Source organism: Bombina bombina, chromosome 5 (assembly GCF_027579735.1).
Source record: "Bombina bombina isolate aBomBom1 chromosome 5, aBomBom1.pri, whole genome shotgun sequence".
NCBI lineage: Eukaryota > Metazoa > Chordata > Amphibia > Anura > Bombinatoridae > Bombina > Bombina bombina.
Window position 1 is genome coordinate 972,379,104 of NC_069503.1, and position 21,233 is coordinate 972,400,336.

Consider the following 21,233-nt stretch of genomic DNA (forward strand, 5'->3'; position numbering starts at 1 on the left):
ATCGACGATATACTCTTATATACCATTACCTCTACTGATTCTCGTTTCAGTACTGGTTTGGCTATCTACTATATGTAGATGAGTGTCTTAGGGTAAGTAAGTCTTATTTCTATTTATGACACTCAAAGCTATGGTGGGCACTTTATATGTAAAGTTCTAAATATATGTGTTTAAACTTATATTTGCCATGATTCAGGATATTCAGTATTCCTTTATTCAGACTGTCAGTTTCATTTTGGGAAAATGCATATAAATTTCATTTTTCTTACCTTCAATTTTCAATTGACTTTTCTTTAAAAATTGTGGGCTGTTAGGCTTGCGGGTGCAAAAAATGCTTCTATTTATTGCATCATTCTTGGCGCGAGACTTTTTTGGCGCAAAAAAATTCGGCATTTCCGGCGTCATAGTTGGCGCCGGAAGTTTTTTCGTAATTGCGTCATTTTTGACGTATGTGTATTGCAGACATTTTTTTGGCGCCAAAAAATATGGGCGTCATTCTTGGCGCCAAAATGTGTGGGTGTCATTCTTGGCGCCAGTTTTTTTCACATTATTTCAGTCTCACTTTTCAGTTGCTTCTGGTTTTCTAGAAGCTTGTTTCATTTTGCATTTTTTCCCATTCCTGAAACTGCCATTTAAGGAATTTGATAATTTTGCTTTATATGTAGTGATGTCGCGAACAGTTCTGCTGCGAATAGTTCGCAGTGAACATAGCATGTTCGCGTTCGCAGCGGACAGCGAACATATGCGATGTTCGATCCGCCCCCTATTCATCATCATTGAGTAAACTTTGACCCTGTAGCTCACAGTCACAAGACACATTCCAGCCAATCAGCAGCAGACACTCCCTCCCAGACCCTCCCACCTCCTGGACAGCATCCATTTTAGATTCATTCGGTGCCTGCATTCTTAGTGAGAGGAGGGACAGTGTAGCTGCTGCTGATTTAATATGGAAATCGATAGCTAGGCTAGTGTATTCAGTGTCCACTACAGTCCTGAAGGACTCATCTGATCTCTGCTGTAAGGACAGCACCCCAAAAAGCCCTTTTTAGGGCTAGAACATCAGTCTGCTTTTTTTTTTTTCCTGTGTAATCTAATTGCAGCCTGCCTGCCAGCTCAGGCTCACAGCGTATACTGTGCCCACTTGCCCAGTGCCACCACTCATATCTGGTGTAACAGTAGTGTACATTTAAAAAAAAAAAAAACCTTTTTTTAATTTGAAATAATAGCAGTCATTTTCCTTCACACGTGTGCGTTTTCGGTCCTACCAGGCCACAGTTGGACACCAGTGCAAGTCATATCTGCTAAAACAGTAGTGTACATTTAAAAAAAAAAAAACATCCTTTTTTTAATTTGAAATAATAGCAGTCAGTTTCCTTCACACGTGTGCGTTTCAGGTCCTGCCAGGGCACAGTGTGACACCAGTGCAAGTCATATCTGCTAAAACAGTAGTGTACATTTAAAAAAAAAAAAAAAAAACTTTTTTTAATTTGAAATAATAGCAGTCAGTTTCCTTCAAACGTGTGCGTTTCAGGTCCTGCCAGGGCACAGTGTGACACCAGTGCAAGTCATATCTGCTAAAACAGTAGTGTACATTTAAAAAAACAAAAACCTTTTTTTACTGTGAAATAATAGCAGTCAGTTTCCTTCACACGTGTGCGTTCCAGGTCCTGCCAGGGCACAGTGTCACACCAGTGCAAGTCATATCTGCTAAAACAGTAGTGTACATACATTTAAAAAAAAAAACCCTTTTTTATTGTGAAATAATAGCAGTCAGTTTCCCTCACATGTGTGCGCTCCAGGTCCTGCAAGGGCACAGTGTCACACCAGTGCAAGTCATATCTACTAAAACAGTAGTGTACATACATTTAAAAAAAAAAAACAACCTTTTTTTACTGTGAAATAATAGCAGTCAGTTTCCCTCACATGTGTGCGTTCCAGGTCCTGCCAGGGCACAGTGTCACACCAGTGCAAGTCATATCTGCTAAAACAGTAGTGTACATTTAAAATAAAAAAAAACTTACACTACCTGAACGATACAACATCATACCTGATGTTTTAAAGCACGTTATTCCAAACAATTTAGGAATGTTAGGTGATTTATGCCCTTTATGGATTAAAACCAGACTCTGCATCAACTATGTAATTTTCCATGGGAGTTTGCCATGGATCCCCCTCCGGCATACCACAGTCCAGGTGTTAGTCCCCTTGAAACAACTTTTCCATCACTTTTGTGGCCAGAAAGAGTCCCTGTGGGTTTTAAAATTCGCCTGCCTATTGAAGTCTATGGCGGTTCGCCCGGTTCGCGAACTTTTGTGGAAAATTTTAGGTTTGCGACATCACTATTTATATGTTGTTTTTTCTTTTACATATTGCAAGATGTCACTACCTGACCCTGGATCAGAATCTACTTCTGGAAAAGTGCTGCCTGATGTCGGTTCTACCAAAGCTAAGTGCATTTGTTGTAAACTTTTGGTAACTGTTCCTCCGGCTGTTGTTTGTGATAGTTGTCATGATAAGCTATCAAAAGCAGATAGTATTTCCATTAGTAATAATCCATTACCTGTTGTTGTTCCTTCAACATCTAATGTTCAGGATGTTCCTGTTAATGTTAAAGAATTTGTTTCTAAATCTATTCGGAAGGCTCTGTCTGTTATTCCTCCTTCTACTAAACGTAAGAGGTCTTTTAAATCTTCACATATTTCAGATGAATTTTTAAATAACCACCATCATTCTGACTTATCTATTTCTGATGTGGATCTATCTGATTCAGAAGATTCTACCTCAGATATTGACACTGATAAATCTTCATATTTATTTAAGATGGAGTTTATTCGTTCTTTACTTAAGGAAGTGTTGATTGCTTTAGATATGGAGGAGTCTAGTCCTCTTGATATTAAAACTACTAAGCGTTTAAATGCAGTTTTTAAACCTCATGTAGTTATTCCAGAAGTTTTTCCAGTTCCTGATGCTATTTCAGAAGTAATTTCTAGGGAATGGAATAGTCTGGGTACTTCATTTACTCCTTCTCCAAGGTTTAAGAAATTGTACCCTTTGCCATCTGATAGATTAGAGTTTTGGGATAAAATCCCCAAAGTTGATGGGGCTATTTCTACTCTTGCTAAACGTACTACTATTCCTACGGCAGATAGTACTTCGTTTAAAGATCCTTTAGATAGGAAGCGTAAATCCTTTCTAAGGAAGGCTTCTTTATGTTCAGGTAATCTTCTGAGACCTGCTATTTCTTTGGCTGATGTTGCTGCAGCTTCAACTTTCTGGTTGGAGGCTTTAGCGCAACAAGTGTCAGACCATAATGCTTATAGCATTGTTAAACTTCTTCAACATGCTAATAACTTCATTTGTGATGCCATTTTCGATATCATTAGAATTGATGTCAGGTATATGTCTTTAGCTATTTTAGTTAGAAGAGCTTTATGGCTTAAGTCTTGGAATGCAGATATGACTTCTAAGTCAACATTGCTTTCTCTTTCTTTCCATGGTAATAAATTATTTGGTTCTCAGTTAGACTCAATAATTTCAACGGTTACTGGGGGGAAGGGAGCCTTTTTACCTCAGGATAAAAAATCTAAAGGTAAATATAGGGCTGCTAATCGTTTTCGTTCCTTTCCGTTTGGAAACCTTCTCCAGACTGGAATAAATCCAGACCTTTCAGAAAGTTAAAAGTAAAACCAGCTCCCAAATCCGCATGAAGGTGCGGCCCTCATTCCAGCTCAGCTGGTAGGGGGCAGGTTACGATTTTTCAAAGATGTTTGGATCGGTTCGATTCAAAGTCTTTGGATTCAGAACATTGTTTCACAAGGGTACAGAATAGGTTTCAGGGTAAGACCGCCTGTGAGAAGATTCTTTCTTTCACGCATTCCAGTAAACCCAGTGAAGGCTCAAGCGTTTCTGAAATGTGTTTCAGATCTGGAGTCAGCTGGGGTAATTATGCCAGTTCCAGTTCTGGGACGGGGCCTGGGGTTTTACTCAAATCTGTTCATTGTACCAAAGAAGGAGAATTCCTTCAGACCAGTTCTGGATCTAAAAATATTGAATCGTTATGTAAGGATACCAACATTCAAAATGGTGACTATAAGGACTATTCTGCCTTTTGTTCAGCAAGGGAATTATATGTCCACAATAGACTTACAGGATGCATATCTTCATATTCCAATTCATCCGGATCACTATCAGTTCCTGAGATTCTCTTTTCTAGACAAGCATTACCAGTTTCTTGCTCTTCCTTTTGGCCTAGCTACAGCTCCAAGGATCTTTTCGAAGGTTCTCGGTGCCCTTCTCTCTGTAATCAGGGAGCAGGGTATTGCGGTATTTCCTTATTTGGACGATATCTTCGTACTTGCTCAGTCTTTACATTCTGCAGAATCTAAAACGAATCAACTTGTGTTGTTTCTTCAAAGACATGGTTGGAGGATCAATTTACCAAAGAGTTCCTCGATTCCTCAGACAAGAGTAAACTTTTTAGGTTTCCAAATAGATTCAGTGTCCATGACTTTGTCTCTTACAGAAAAGAGACGTCTGAAATTGGTTTCAGCTTGTCGAAACCTTCAGTCTCAATCTTTCCCTTCGGTAGCTTTGTGCATGGAAATTTTAGGTCTCATGACTGCTGCATCGGACGCAATCCCTTTTGCTCGTTTTCACATGAGACCTCTCCAGCTTTGTATGCTGAACCAATGGTGCAGGGATTATACAAAGATATCACAATTAATATCCTTAAATCCCAATGTTCGTTCTTCTCTGACTTGGTGGTTGGATCACCATTGTTTAGTTCAAGGGGCCTCTTTTGTTCGTCCAACCTGGACTGTGATCTCAACAGATGCGAGTCTTTCAGGTTGGGGAGCTGTTTGGGGATCTCTGACAGCGCAGGGGGTTTGGGAATCTCAGGAGGCGAGATTACCTATCAATATTTTGGAACTCCGTGCAATTTTCAGAGCTCTTCAGTTCTGGCCTCTTCTGAAGAGAGAATCGTTTATTTGTTTTCAGACAGACAATGTCACAACAGTGGCATATGTCAATCATCAAGGGGGGACTCACATTCCTCAGGCTATGAAAGAAGTATCTCGGATACTTGTATGGGCAGAATCCAGCTCCTGTCTAATTTCTTCGGTTCACATCCTAGGTATAGACAATTGGGAAGCGGATTATCTCAGTCGCCAGATGTTACATCTGGGCCAATGGTCTCTTCACGCAGAGGTATTTCTTCAGATTGTTCAAATCTGGGGGCTTCCAGAAATAGATCTGATGGCATCTCATCTAAACAAGAAACTTCCCAGGTATCTGTCCAGATCCAGGGATCCTCAGGCGGAAGCGGTGGACGCGTTGTCACTTCCTTGGAATTATCAACCTGCTTATATCTTTCCGCCTCTAGTTCTTCTTCCAAGAGTGATTTCCAAAATCCTAATGGAGCGTTCGTTTGTACTGCTGGTGGCTCCAACATGGCCGCACAGGTTTTGGTATGCGGATCTCGTTTGGATGGCAAGTTGCCAACCTTGGACACTTCCGTTAAGGCCAGACCTTCTATCTCAAGGCCCATTTTTCCATCAGGATCTCAAGTCATTAAATTTGAAGGTATGGAGATTGAACGCTTAATACTTAGTCATAGAGGTTTCTCTGATTCAGTGATTAATACTATGTTACAGGCTCGTAAATCTGTGTCTAGGAAGATCTATTACCGAATCTGGAAGACTTACATTTCTTGGTGTTCTTCACATAAATTTTCTTGGCATTCTTTTAGAATTCCTAGAATTTTACAATTTCTTCAAGATGGTTTGGATAAGGGTTTGTCTGCAAGTTCCTTGAAAGGTCAAATCTCTGCTCTTTCAGTTCTTTTTCACAGAAAGATTGCTAATCATCCTGATATTCATTGTTTTGTACAGGCTTTGGTTCGAATCAAGCCTGTCATTAAGTCAATTTCTCCCCCTTGGATTCTCAATTTGGTTATGAGGGCTTTACAGGCTCCTTCGTTTGAACCTATGCATTCTCTGGATATTAAATTACTTTCCTGGATAGTTTTGTTCCTTTTGGCCATCTCTTCTGCTACAAGAGTTTCTGAATTATCTGCTCTTTCTTGTGAATCTCCTTTTCTGATTTTTCATCAGGATAAGGCGGTGTTGCGGACTTCATTTCAGTTTTTACCTAAAGTTTTGAATTCTAACAACATTAGTAGAGAAATTGTAGTCCCTTCATTGTGTCCTAATCCTAAGAATTCTCTGCAGAGATCTTTACATTTTTTGGATGTAGTTAGAGCTTTGAAATATTATGTTGAAGCTACTAAAGATTTCAGAAAGACTTCTAGTCTATTTGTTATCTTTTCTGGTTCTAGGAAAGGTCAGAAGGCTTCTGCCATTTCTTTGGCGTCTTGGTTAAAGTCTTTGATTCATCATGCTTATGTGGAGTCAGGTAAATCCCCGCCTCAAAGGATTACGGCTCATTCTACTAGGTCAGTTTCTACTTCCTGGGCTTTTAGGAATGAAGCTTCTGTTGATCAGATTTGCAAAGCAGCAACTTAGTCTTCTTTGCATACTATTACTAAATTCTACCGTTTTGATGTTTTCTCTTCTTCTAAAGCAGTTTTTGGTAGGAAAGTACTTCAGGCAGCCATTTCAGTTTGATTCTTCTGCTTATAATTTCAGTTTTTTTCATTATAAGATTAAAACTTTTTGATTTGGGTTGTGGATTGTTTTTTCAGCGGAATTGGCTGTCTTTATTTTATCCCTCCCTCTCTAGTGACTCTTGCGTGGAAGTTCCACATCTTGGGTATCTGCTATCCCATACGTCACTAGCTCATGTACTCTTGCTAATTACATGAAAGAAAACATAATTTTTGTAAGAACTTACCTGATAAATTCATTTCTTTCATATTAGCAAGAGTCCATGAGGCCCACCCTTTTTGTGGTGGTTATGATTTTTTTGTATAAAGCACAATTATTCCAATTCCTTATTTTTGATGCTTTCTCTCCTTTCTTATCACCCCACTTCTTGGCTATTCGTTAAACTGAATTGTGGGTGTGGTGAGGGGTGTATTTATAGGCATTTTAAGGTTTGGTAAACTTTGCCCCTCATGGTAGGAATGTATAACCCATACGTCACTAGCTCATGGACTCTTGCTAATATGAAAGAAATGAATTTATCAGGTAAGTTCTTACATAAATTATGTTTTTCATCTACTTGACTGCAAAAGGCCCAGTGCACTTATATATATGTCTATATCTGTGTACATATTTATTTATGTGTTTATAGGTATATATGTCTGTAAATATATAAATACATATGTACAAACATATAAACGCATATATATATATTTATATATATATATATATATATATATACATATTTAGACATGTATATGTTAAATCCCATTGCATGCCATTTTTTCTAACACCTGAGATCTTATATCTTTGAGCCTTTATAACTTTTTGTGCAATATTTTTCTGAATAATGTGTATTAGCTAATGTTATTATGAGTGTAACTGTACTTTGTAATGCATTTTTGATGTTTTGTGACACTTTTGTTTAGTTAACCAGAGCTCTGAGGAAGCGCTATCCCAACTAGCGTTAACTTCAATTGCGCTTAAGCAATCGCATTTACTTTCAACTTATAATATGAGTGAAAAACCCAATGCTCACAGACACCCAGGATAAACCCCTTTTTGCTTATGCATAACTCTTAGCGCTCTACTTGTAATCTAGCCTATAATGTGGCCTCTTACTATACTATAACTCTAGCATGAGGCCACTTTTGGACCTTCCCTTAAAGAACAGTCAACACAAAAATTGTTGTTGTTTAAAAAGATAGATAACTCCTTTACTACCCATTCCCCAGCTTTCCACAACCAACATTGTTATATTAATATACGTTATAACCTTTAAACCTCTAAATTTCTGCCTGTTTCTAAGCCACTAAAGACAGCTTCTTATCACATGCTTTTTTATTAGCTTTTCACAACAGTGAGTGCTAGTTCATGTGAGCCAAATAGATAACATTGGGATTACATCTGAGGGTTGTGCACAACACAGCACTAATTTGCTTAAATTAAAGTCAATATAAAACAAATAAAAAGTCATGTGATCAGGGGGCTTTCAGAAGATGCTTATATACAAGGTACTCACATACCCCCCAACTGTCCCGATTTTCGCAGGACAGTCCCGATTTTAGGGGTCTGTCCCGAGTTGCTAGCCATCTGTCCCTCATTGCCCCATGCATAAAAAAAAAATTATTTTCTTTTTTTATTATATTGGGCCCATACTCAGAAGCAGCTGGCTTTTCTCTCCCAGGGTTAAAAATCCTCTTAGATTCCCTGTGGAATAAGAATAGGGTGTGGGTTAAGCAGGAGTAAGAAGGCTGTATACTCTCTGACCTCAGGTAATAGTGACCTCTAACCCCTGGTAGTGATGACGTCTAACCCCTGGTGATAATACTAGCATGCCTTCAGATTTATACAATGAGCTGTGCTAACACCAGGGTAATGAACAGTAATGTGTTTGCCAACCCCAGGACCCCATACAATGAATTACAATTAATTACAGATACCCATATATGATGTAGTGTGTGTCTATCTGTATTTATAAGTGTGTGTGCGTATCTTCATGTAGAAGTGTATGCTATGTAGTGTGTGTGTGTGTGTATCTGAATGTATAAGTTTATACTATGTAGTGTCTGTGTATCTGCATGTATACGTGTATGCTGTGTAGTGTGTGTGTATCTGCCTGTATAAGTGTAAGCTATGTAGTGTATGTATCTGCATGTATAAGTGTATGCTGTGTAGTGTGTTTGTATATTTGCATGTATAAGTGTATTCTATGTAGTGTGTGTGTATCTGCATGTATAAGTTTATGCTATGTAGTGTGTGTTTGTGTGTGTGTATCTGCATGTATAAGTGTAAGCTATGTAGTGTGTGTATCTGCATGTATACGTGTATGCTGTGTAGTGTGTGTATCTGCATGTATAAGTGTATGCTATGTAGTGTGTGTATCTGCATGTATAAGTGTATACTGTGTAGTGTGTGTGTATCTGCCTGTATAAGTGTATGGTATGTAGTGTGTGTGTGTGTAAGTGTATGCTATGTAGTGTGTGTGTATCTGCATGTATAAGTGTATGCTATGTAGTGTGTGTGTGTATCTGCATGTATAAATGTATGCTATGTAGTGTGTGTGTGTGTGTGTGTGTGTGTGTGTGTGTGTGTATCTGCCTGTATAAGTGTATGATATGTAGTGTGTGGATGTGTGTGTATCTGCATGTGTAAGTGTATGCTATGTAGTGTGTGTATCTGCATGTGTAAGTGTATGCTATGTAGTGTGTGTACCTGAATGTGTAAGTGTATGCTATGCATTGTGTTACTGTGCATTTTTGCTGACTTTAAAGGCCAGAATCTAGAATGTTAATGGGGAATGCAGAGAGCAGTTTTAAAGAATCTATGATTAAATGTTCAATTAAGATAAAAAATATTTAGCACTGTCTCTGCAAAGGCTAATTAAATACAGAGCTCACATAGCTATACCAGTGGTTTGAGCTTGTGTTGATTTGCTGCAGAAGAGTATTAAAAGATATGACTTTATTTAGAATTGTGTTTATATTACTTTGGTCTTATGATTTTTTTTTAAGCGCCGTCCCAGCTCCTGCCCTCCACATTTCAATTTTTTGCCACGGGGGTGGGGGGGGCTGTCCCTCTTTTGAATTTTGAAATGTTGGGAGGTATGTAATCACAGGGGTTAAAAGTGTATTAATATAACCATGTTTTCTGTGCAAAACTCTGGAATGGGTAATAAAGTTATTATCTTTTTAAACTATAAAAAAATAATTGTTGACTGTCCCTTTAAATGATTACGAGCAAATACATGTTACAGGCTCCTTGACCTGGACCTCCAGATAAGGGTAATAACTTTGTGAGAACAGACCTGTAAATTATAAATTGTTAGAAAGCATTGGATAACACATATGATAGATGTGATGAGAGTGGGAGGTGATTTCACCGGATGGAGGCGTGGATTATAGCCGTTATTGTCTATGTCGCAGTTACCAAGTTAGATGTGTTGTACAAGCTGTATACTTCTATGTTCAGCAATAAAATAGCGTTGTGCCTTCTATGCTGTGTCCTGCATCTCATGAAATGGTGTCAGAAGTACTTGCCTGCGCTTCTGTTTCCTGAGTAATGATGATGTCGAAGTTTACCCCACCTGAGCCTTTTGATTTCTCTCAGCCTGCAGCTTGGCCCACATGGTGTCAGCGGTTTCAACCTTTCAGGATTGCTTCCAAGCTGGACAAGGAGAGTGGTGAAGTACAAGTTAATTCTCTTTTATACTCTATGGGCGAAAGATGTGGAGCCAGTGTTCAATGCCTTTACTTTCCAAGAAGGGGAAGAATTTGACTTTGAAATAGTTATGAACAAACTCAGTGCTCACTTTGTGCCCAAAAGAAATGTGATTCATGAGAGGGCTTTTTTTCACAAACGTGCTCTGCGTGTGAGAGAATCTGTGAAGTCATTCGTGTGCAGCCTGTATGAACTAGCTGAATTTTGTGAGTTTGGTGTTGCTAAAGAAGAGAAAATCAGAGACAGAGTAGTCATAGGAATTGCAGATGCTGAGGTCTCACTGAAGCTACAGTTGGAGGCTGAATTAACATTAGATGGGGCTATAAGAATGGCCCGCCAGAGTGAACTGGGGAAAAAGCAAAGTGCTGATCTGAGGTCTGAGTGTATTGTGGATGAAGTGCAGCAGTTCAGAAGAGCTGCAGGTGACAAGCACAGTGTGAACGGTAGACCAAGGGCAGCAGATAGGCCCAGAAGCAGATGGGCGCAGCAGGCTTGCTGCACACGGTGTAACCATACTCATAATCAGAATGTCGAATGCCCCGCTAAAGATAAAAGATGTAGAAAGTGTAACCGAATAGGTCATTTTGAAGTGGAATGTAAAACTGAATACATTAAGGAGATGCAGGTGGATAGTGACCAGGAGGGTCAAGAAGTGTCCTTTGTAGGGTCTGTTTTTGAACGGTCTGGTTCAGACGAAGATTGGCGGGTTACCCTTACGCTAATGGGAGCCAAGGTTGCATTCAAGATTGACACGGGAGCAGACATCACTGTTATATCCCTTGCAGCATTCATAAAACTGCCTCAACAGCCTCAGCTGGCGAAAGTTACAACGAAAGTTTATAGTCCTGGTGGCTGCATCGATTGTGCAGGGAAATTTCTTGCCAGCTGTACAAGCAGAGGAAATTCACCATGTGGGTACATGTAACTAGAGGTCATTGTGTTAACAACCTATTGAGCAGGAAAGCAGCCTGTGGTTTGGGCCTTGTCGCCATAGTGAATGAGATATCGGAATACGTGTTTGCTGAATTGGGCCTACTGAATTGGAACCCAGTCCATATATCACTTAAAAGTGATGCAGTCCCATACAGTATTACCACTTCTCGTAGAATTGCGTTCCCGCTCATGCCTCAAGTGGAGAAGGTACTTCTGCGTATGAAGAATATGGGAGTTATTGAAGAGGTTGTTGAAGCAACTGACTGATGTGCCCCCATTGTACCTTTTGCGAAGAAAAACAGAAAGGTACGCATCTGCGTAGACTTGAAAAGCTGAATGAGGCAGTGAAGAGAGAAATATGTGCTGCCAATGCTTGAAGAAATAGCTCCAAAACTGGCTGGGGGGAAGTTCTGCTCTACACTGTATGCTTTCAGCAGCTTCTGGCAGATACCTCTAGATCCACAGTGCCACAAACTGACTACCTTCATTACACCTGTTGGTCGGTTTTGCTTCTGCAGACTCCCCTTCAAGATATCCTCTGCTCCTGAAATCTTTCAAAGAGAGATGAGTTCTCTCCTAAGGGACCACAAGGGTATGGCAGTTGTCAAGGATGACATTCTATTGTATGGGTCTACATTGTAAGAACATCATCAGCGATTGAGTGGTTTGCTGCAGACCATTAGAGAGTCCAGGCTGAAATTAAATAAAGAGAAATGACATTTTAGAAAATCTGAGTTATGTTACTTTGGGCATATCATCAATGAAGATGGCATCAAGCCAGACCCTGATAAATTCTTGCTATTGAACTGGTGAAGAGTCCTTCTGATGTACACGAGCTGAGACAAATATTGGGCCTTGTGAATTATGTGAGCAGTTTCCTTCCAGATTTATCCACAGTACTGCACCCTATAACAGAGTTGTTGAAGAAAGATGTTGCCTGGGTCTGGGGTCCTTCACAGAAAGAAGCTGTTGTACAGGTCAAGTCCTTGCTGGGGTCTGCTAAATGAGAGCAAATTACAGCCCATCGCCTACTGTTCCCATACACTGACGGCTGTGGAGTCAAAATACGCCCAAATTGAGAAAGAGTGGCTGCAGTATGGGCCTGTGAACGCTTCCTGCGTTACCTAGTGGGTTTAGAGAAATTTAGTCTGGAGACTGACCATTAACGCTCTAATAAACTCCTATGATATTGACAAAACACCCCTAAGATGCCAGATACTTCTGATGAGGCTGCTCAGGTTCAACGTTCAGGCACTGCATGTGCTGGGTAAACAACTGGTAGTGACAGATAAACTTTCCTGGCTCCTGTTGGCTGCTGCTGAAGAATCTTCAACTGAATCAGATGTGAAAGTGTATGTGGATTTAGGTCTGGTATCCAAATCTATTTAGTCAGAGAAGCTAGAGCAAATAAGAAAGGAGACACATTTAGATACAGACCTTCAAGAAGTTATTAAGTACATATAAGAAGGTTGGCCCGAGAGCCGGGCAGTCAGGATGTATTTAAGTTCTTACCAGTCAGAGAGGTCGCAGCTCATGGAGCTGGATGGGTTGGTGCTGTTCCAGGACCGCATTGTTATTCCTGTTAGCATGCGGCAGGAGATGTTAGCATGCGGCAGGAGATGTAGGGCAGCTATGACAGTATGGTGGCCTGGAATCATTTCCGACATTGCAAGCCACATGTCAAAATGTGCCTTTTGCCAGATACGTCGGCCTACTCAGAGAAGGGAGCCCTTGGTTTCTACTCCGCTGCCTGCAGGCCCATGGCAGAAAATAGCTGCTGATTTGTGCAAACTGCACAGGAAAAAGTACCTAGTCGTGATTGACTACTATTCCAGGTATTTGGAGATTGCACCCTTGAATGAGGTCACCAGTCAAGCCGTTATCGCTCGTCTCAAGAGCTTGTTCGCCCGGTGGAGCATATCAGTGGAGTTAGTGAGTGATAACGGAATGCAGCTTGCTTCCATGAAGTTCAGTTCTTTCAGCAGTGAATATGATTTTGTCCATTCTACGTCAAGTCCACATTACCCGCAGGCCAATGGAATGGCTGAAAGAGCAGTTCAAACAACAAAGTTAATTTTGAAGCAATCTGAGCTGTACCTAACTCTCTTTGCCTATAGGGTGACTCCCATCCAAGCCCGGCACAGCTAATGCTAGGATTTGTCGGATTCGCACCACTTTACCCTCTGTGGGTGTCTTCCAGCCAACCAGCTCTGTTCCTCTGGACGAGGTCCTTAGGAGGCATGAAGAGGATAAAAGGGGTTATCGATTCTTCTACGACAGAAAACACTCTGTGAGGTCCTTGCAGGAGCTGAATGTGGGGCAAAGTGTCAGAGTTAAACTGGATGATGAGAAAAAATGGAAGACGCCTGCTACAGTAATTGGACACTCTCCAGAACCAAGGTCTTATGTAGTCCTTACTGATGGAGGGACGTCGAAATAGAAGACATCTTCAGCCAGTACCTGAGAGTTCTGGACTGGATGCCTCCGAGCCACCACCGATGGGATCCCCTGTTTTAAGAGAGGTGCCTTTGCCTCAGCAAGATCACAGCAGGGATACTTCTTTGCTTCCAGCAGACTCTCAATTACCTTCTTCTGTATCAGAGGACAGTTCGTGTAAAATGACGTCTAGTGGAAGAGTGGTGAAACTTCCAGCCCGATATCGGGATTAGCACTAGTTAGAGGCTCTTAGAGCAGTAACTGGAAGAATGGGCAGAATAATCCCATGGTCACTGTGGACTAGGGTAGTCTACCCCGATGTTCAAGTCAGGATTGCGTTTCTTGTTGTTCATATATATTCTCTTTTACTTGTTATTTGTTATACACTAAACAAAACTATTTTTGTATACTTCTTGTATACCCTGCTATTTGATGTACGCTAAAAAAAAATCGGCTAGATTTACGGCTAGATTTAGAGTTTGGCGTTAGCCGTCAAAACCAGCGTTAGGGGCTCCTAATGCTGGTTTTGAGCTACCGCTGGTATTTAGAGTCAGTCAGGAAAGGGTCTAACGCTCACTTTGCAGCCGCGACTTTTCCATACCGCAGATCCCCTTACGTCAATTGCGTATCCTATCTTTTCAATGGGATCTTTCTAACACCAGTATTTAGAGTTGTGGCTGAAGTGAGCGTTAGAAATCTAACAACAAAACTCCAGCCGCAGCAAAAAGCCAGGAGTTAAGAACTTTCTGGGCTAACGCCGGTCATAAAGCTCTTAACTACTGTGCTCTAAAGTACACTAACACCCATAAACTACCTATGTACCCCTAAACCGAGGTCCCCCCACATCGCCGCAACTCTATTAAAAAAATGTAACCCCTAATCTGCCAACCGCACACCGCCGCCACCTACGTTATCCCTATGTACCCCTAATCTGCTGCCCCTAACACCGCCGACCCCTATATTATATTTATTAACCCCTAATCTGCCACCCCAAACGTCGGAACAGCCAATAGAATGCGAGCTCAATTTGATTGGCTGATTGGATCAGCCAATCGGATTGAACTTGAATCTGATTGGCTGATTCCACCAGCCAATCAGAATTTTCCTACCTTAATTCCGATTGGCTGATAGAATCCTATCAGCCAATCGGAATTCGAGGGACGCCATCTTGGATTACGTCCCTTAAAGGAACCTTCATTCTGTGTTAGGACGTCGGAAGAAGAGGATGGATCCGCGCCGGAGGTCTTGAAGATGGAGCCGCTCGTCGTCGGATGGAAGAAGATAGAAGATGCCGCTTGGATGAAGATGTCTACCGGTCCGGATCTCCTCTTCTGCCCGGATAGGATGAAGACTTCTGCCCGATGATGGACCTCTTCAGCCGCCGCTTGGATCGAGACTTCAGCCGGAAGATGGACGTCTTCAGCCCCCGCTTGGGCTTGGATGAAGACTTCGGAGCCTGGAAGTATCGGTGATACCCGGCGTGGTGAAGATAAGGTAGGAAGATCTTCAGGGGCTTAGTGTTAGGTTTATTTAAGGGGGTTTGGGTTAGATTAGGGGTATGTGGGTGGTGGGTTGTAATGTTGGGGGGGGTATTGTATGTTTTTTTTTACAGGCAAAAGAGCTGAATTCTTTGGGGCATGCCCCGCAAAAGGCCCTTTTAAGGGCTGGTAAGGTAAAAGAGCTTTTCTATTTGTATTTTAGAATAGGTTAGGGCATTTTTGTATTTTGGGGGGCTTTGTTATTTTATTAGGGGGCTTAGAGTAGGTGTAATTAGCTTAAAATTGTTGTAATATTTTTATAATGTTTGTAAATATTTTTTTATTTTTTGTAACTTAGTTCTTTTTTTATTTTTTGTAACTTAGTTCATTTTTTTTATTTTTTGTACTTTAGTTAGTTTATTTAATTGTATTTATTTGTAGGTATTTGTATTTAATTAATTTATTGATAGTGTAGTGTTAGGTTTAATTGTAACTTAGGTTAGGATTTATTTTACAGGTAATTTTGTAATTATTTTAACTAGGTAACTATTAAATAGTTATTAACTATTTAATAGCTATTGTACCTGGTTAAAATAAATACAAAGTTGCCTGTAAAATAAATATTAATCCTAAAAAAGCTACAATATAATTATAATTTATATTGTAGCTATATTAGGGTTTATTTTACAGGTAAGTATTTAGCTTTAAATAGGAATAATTTATTTAATAAGAGTTAATTTATTTCATTAGAATAAAATTATATTTAACTTAGGGGGGTGTTAGTGTTAGGGTTAGACTTAGCTTTAGGGGTTAATACATTTATTAGAGTAGCGGTGAGGTCCGGTCGGCAGATTAGGGGTTAATAATTGTAGGTAGGTGGAGGCGACTTTGGGGGCGGCAGATTAGGGGTTAATAAATATAATATAGGGGTCGGCGGTGTTAGGGGCAGCAGATTAGGGGTACATAGGGATAATGTAGGTTGCGGCGGTGTACGGAACGTCAGATTAGGGGTTAAAAAAAAAATATGCAGGTGTCAGCGATAGCGGGGGCGGCAGATTAGAGGTTAATAAGTGTAAGGTTAGGGGTGTTTAGACTCGGGGTTCATGTTAGGGTGTTAGGTGCAGACTTAGAAACTGTTTCCCCATAGGAAACAATGGGGCTGCGTTAGGAGCTGAACGCTGCTTTTTTGCAGGTGTTAGGTTTTTTTTCAGCTCAAACGGCCCCATTGTTTCCTATGGGGGAATCGTGCACGAGCACGTTTTTGAAGCTGGCCGCGTCCGTAAGCACCGCTGGTATTGAGAGTTGCAGTGGAGGTAAATTATGCTCTACGCTCCCTTTTTGGAGCCTAACGCAGCCCTTCTGTGAACTCTCAATACCAGCGGTATTTAAAAGGTGCGGGGGGAAAAAAGCCAGCGTTAGCTACGCGGGTCGTTACCGACAAAACTCTAAATCTAACCGAATGTATGCTTTGTCCTTTGAAAAAGGGGAAGATGTGATGAGAGTGGGAGGTGACGTCAGCGGATGGGGGCGTTGCTTATAGCCGTTATTTTCTATGTCGCAGTTACCAAGTTAGATGTATTTTACAAGCTGTATACTTCTATGCTCTGCAAAAAAATAGTGTTGTACCTTCTATGCTTTGCCCTGCATCTTCTGACATAAGATATCCAGCAAGTCAACTGTTTGTTATTCAGATGATAAATATTAATATGCAAGCCAAAAATGCATAACTAACAGAGGAATAATTATTTACTGTAGTTATGAGTAATAAAACAACATTGCAATGTACTTTCATTATTTATTTTGTCCCTTTTCATGTAATTGAGAATTAGAAAATCTACAATTTTTAGATCTAAGAGGTGGAAATGCACCTGCTGACTTATCTAGGCTACCCCTGCTACATACATTCCCCTCACCTGCTCTAACGAATAACAACTGGAAAACAATGCACGTTATACTAACGTTATGTGATAAACATTTGAAGCAAACAAGATGTTAATTTGTGTTAAATGTCTAGACTTGGTTTATATGTTATTCTGTAGCAAGACAACAACAATATCTTACAACTCTTTATAACTACAAGGTGTTTAGTGTCTCTAAAATATAATTTAGAGATACTTATACATTGCTAACCATACAAATTCAATTAATTGTTCAGCACTCATAACTTGTTTGATATTTTTAACATACTAATAATTATTTTTTTGGTTATCACATTAATCTTACCAGGTTCTATGCAGGAATCTTCCTTAGCTGCTAATTGGATCAAGGGCAAAAGAAATGAAATAATATCTCAAATGACTGAGGCATGCCTAAATCAGTGCTTGGACTCTCTTATTTCAAACATAGTGATCCTAAAGGAAGATTATGAACTGATCAAATCAAAACCTACAAGGAGTGACAAAGTCAGAGAACTTCTTGACACATGTGACAAGCAAGGAGAAACGTTTGCCAGAATTATAGTGCAGAAGTTGAAACATAATAGACAGAACGGTCTTCAGCCTTTCCCATCAATATGATTCCATGTTTTTAATTTAAAGATATGCAAAAGCATTCTCTCTTCTCTCTCTCCTCTCTCTCTCATTTATAGGTCAATTTTACATATATTTTACTGAAGAAATGGTTGATATTGCAGACTCTCTTGTTCAATGTCAATACAGGTAGAAAACCCTTTATCCAAACTGCTTGGGGCTGTAAAAGACTTGGATTGTGGAACAGTTTAGATCGTTGAACATTTGCATGTTTAAAACGGAACAAATAGAGGGGAAGGAACCAAATGTAAACAATATTTGATTTAATTTAGACAATATTTAGATTTCATAATTCAACTTATACATGCAATTTAAAGGTGGTTTTATATCATTTTTAATATTTTTATATATACATAATACCTTCAAAAAGATAGTACAGTTCTGTAATCAGAAAGCTAATATTTGTTGTTTTAAATAAATATAGACCATTATTTGCATTATATTAGAACACAAAAAAACAAACCAAAGACACAGGCCGGGAATATTGTGACTTAAAGGTGGGAAAAAAATATTAATTAAAAAGTCTGGATTTTAGAATTGAGCCTCTCCAATGAATTTATTCCCTAAATCCCGACAACCGCCAATACAAGTTCCTCCTCTATTAAAACACCCTATGTTCAAAAAATGGGGGCTGTGTCTGGGCAGTGGCCATGCAAGGTTGCAAAATCAGGAGCTCTTGGTGAGAACAAGATAATCCACAGATTATCTCCAGATAATTACAACATGTTCTAAATCTCTAGCTAAAGGTGTGCAGTATTCTACTGACTCAAATGATACTAAATGTGTTGTCTGTATGACCCTCGAGCACTGATCCGGACGGTCAAGAGTTTTGGTGGCCTCCTACCTGGGAGACCTCGACACTACCGCCGGTAACCTGGGTATTGCAGTTGTGGATGAACTGCTATCTCTACTATTTACATGCAGCATTTTTGTGAAGGGTCTGGTCTTCTCTGGTCCATTGCTGAACTTACAGTCATTAGATAGATGGAGGTCAGCAATCCTTGAGCTTCTTCAATCCCATTTCTGGAGCCTGCAGCAGTGGATGTGTGCAGCCTTTGACAGATCTTGTGATGGGGTTCGATTTTTATTTGTGGACCTGCATAACAGCTATTGCTATGAGTCCTGTAGCCTAGAGAAGTCTGATCATTACTGTACATATATGGACACTACAAGCAGCAAGCAAGCAGCTGATACTACTGACACCTGATGGCAGAGATTCTGAAGTTTCTGATGCCGGTATGCATTTAGCACCTGACAGGGGCTTCCTGAGTGCATCTGGAGAGGGGAAAGTTCCTGTTGGTATGAAGGATGCAGCTGACAGCTCCAAGAGAGACCCTAGCCATTAGAGGGTTTGGGAACAGCTCAAAGCTTCCTGGCATAGCATGTACTCTTCCTCCTAGGTTTCTGGGACTCTGCTTATCTATTACTGAGCCTGATTATGACTCTAACCTCTGGGACTTTGTTTGACCCTGTAAGAAAAAGGACATCATGCTCCATGAGTGCCATCTCATAACTTTTACAGTTTGTCATGCTCGAAAGGGGCATTGGCTAAATATTTACTGTATGTTAGGTGCTATGTTGAAAGCTCGCCCTGTGCTGAGAGTTAGTTGAGAGTTAGTTGAGCCGTTTATTTCGCTTATTTGTTGCTTTGAAGGCTATTAGCTGGATTATTTAACTGGTTTACTGCCCTACTTCATTTGACAGGATACTCCTAAGGACTTTTCACTTCTAAGCTTATTGCCCAATGCTACAGGAGGACTCATCTTAAAGGCAGTATGCATTTTACTTATAACTATCTTCTTGCAAGCCACACAACTAGTCACAACGTCACAAAAGGTATGACATTATGCTAGCTGTATTTCAGGTCTGAGTACATTTTAATTGAACACATATCCATATTTATACACACTGATTACATATTGTTAACCTCTTAAGGACATATGACGGAATTTTTCCGTCATAAAACAATTGAGCAAACTGAAAGCTGTGTCCTTAAAGGGTTAAGGAACAGTAACTTTACCATCACTTCAAAATTTGAAAGAACTTTGAAATAATAAATATATGCAATTCTTTTGGTTTCTGTTTTAGGTCGTTCATAGCAACAAACCAACTTTATTTATGATAATACACAAGTGTTCCTTAAACATGGGGGTTGATCATAATCTATTGTTTGATCATTATAATCATGTTAACAGCTGATGGTGAGGAGCCATTTTTGCTGCGAACATGATCACAATCAGATATTTTCATTGTTTATCAGCAGCACTTTTTCACTATCTTTTTGTTAAAAACTGTCCCTATACTTAACGTGTGACAGTCCTGTTTTTCTGCTAACAATTTCTTAGTACTGAACATCACAACAATATGGCCCTTTTTTAACTTAACAGATTCAACAGCTAAAAATACTTGATAAACCCTAGATTACACTTATTGCCAGGTACCCCAAAAGCAATAATGATCCAAAATTACAGCCTGTTAAGCTACACTCATATCATAATAATTTGTGTAATAGTATGCATGATTCATAAGAAAAGTTTAAATACTATAACTGCTCAGGGATTAAATTATGCAAATAAACCTCATGTTTAAAACAAACCGTTTCTTTAAAATGTATGATAATATTTGGTTCACCTGTGTCTTTGATCTATTTAGCAGAAAGAAAACATTTTTGGGTTGATCACAATCTATTGATTGATAATCAACGGCTGGAGAGGAACTCTTTTCAATTTAGACACAATCATAAGCAGAATTGTATTGTTTATTGGTAGAACTTTTTTCCTAATAGGTTTGGTGAAAAATGAACCCATACCTAACATTTTCCAGTCCTGTTTGGCTGATCACAATCTAAATTATTGATACTTAGCAACACATTTGTGGACCATTTTTCATTTATCAAATTCCACAGCTAAAAGTATTTGATAAACCACAAACAACACTTTTCAAATTATTAAGTACCCCAAAAAAACTGTGATGTACTTGCTAAACCCTCAAAACCACCATTTTATTTGCTGTTAATCATGCACATTTTAGTTTTTGATAACACAATTGTGAGATTAATGATGCAGATAAATATTTGTGTTTTTGAGAGGTAATAGTTTTGAGTTTCTGGAGTATTAACAACACACTGACATCACTGGCTGAAGTTCAGAAATCCTCATCTGCCGAAAAAAAGCAGAAGAGTGTGATCAACCCCATGGAGTCAAAGGCCAAGTGCTAATCTGTCTGTAACTTTTTGTTATTGATGCACTAAGGCTGTCATCTAAGGTCTGTGTTCTGTCTGGCAAACTTGCAGGGATTATGATTGGACACAGATACACATTCTAATGCATCTAAAGTGCAATGTGAAAATGTTGTATGCAAGATTTGTTGATTTGTTTTCTGCTCCTTTTCTTAGTCATTCCAATACATTAGAAAACCTAGTGTATTAACTAGTACAACATGAAAAGCTGTAAGAACTATACATTTCACAAAGCCTCACATAAGACAAAAATATGTAGCAAAAGCAAAATATGGCTCTAACTGCTGCAGTGCTGGTG

At 39.6% G+C, this 21,233-nt stretch overlaps 1 protein-coding gene across 1 annotated transcript in view; it reads left to right on the forward strand.

The window, feature by feature from the left end:
* The window catches only part of RIPK2 (receptor interacting serine/threonine kinase 2), a 216,209-nt gene extending 195,917 nt beyond the window's left edge, over positions 1 to 20,292 (forward strand). The window contains exon 12 of the mRNA XM_053715180.1: positions 17,396 to 20,292. Within this exon, the coding sequence (XP_053571155.1) occupies positions 17,396 to 17,685 (290 nt within the window). The 3' untranslated portion in view covers positions 17,686 to 20,292. The remainder of the gene's footprint in view (positions 1 to 17,395) is intronic.
* Positions 20,293 to 21,233: the final 941 nt, after the last annotated feature.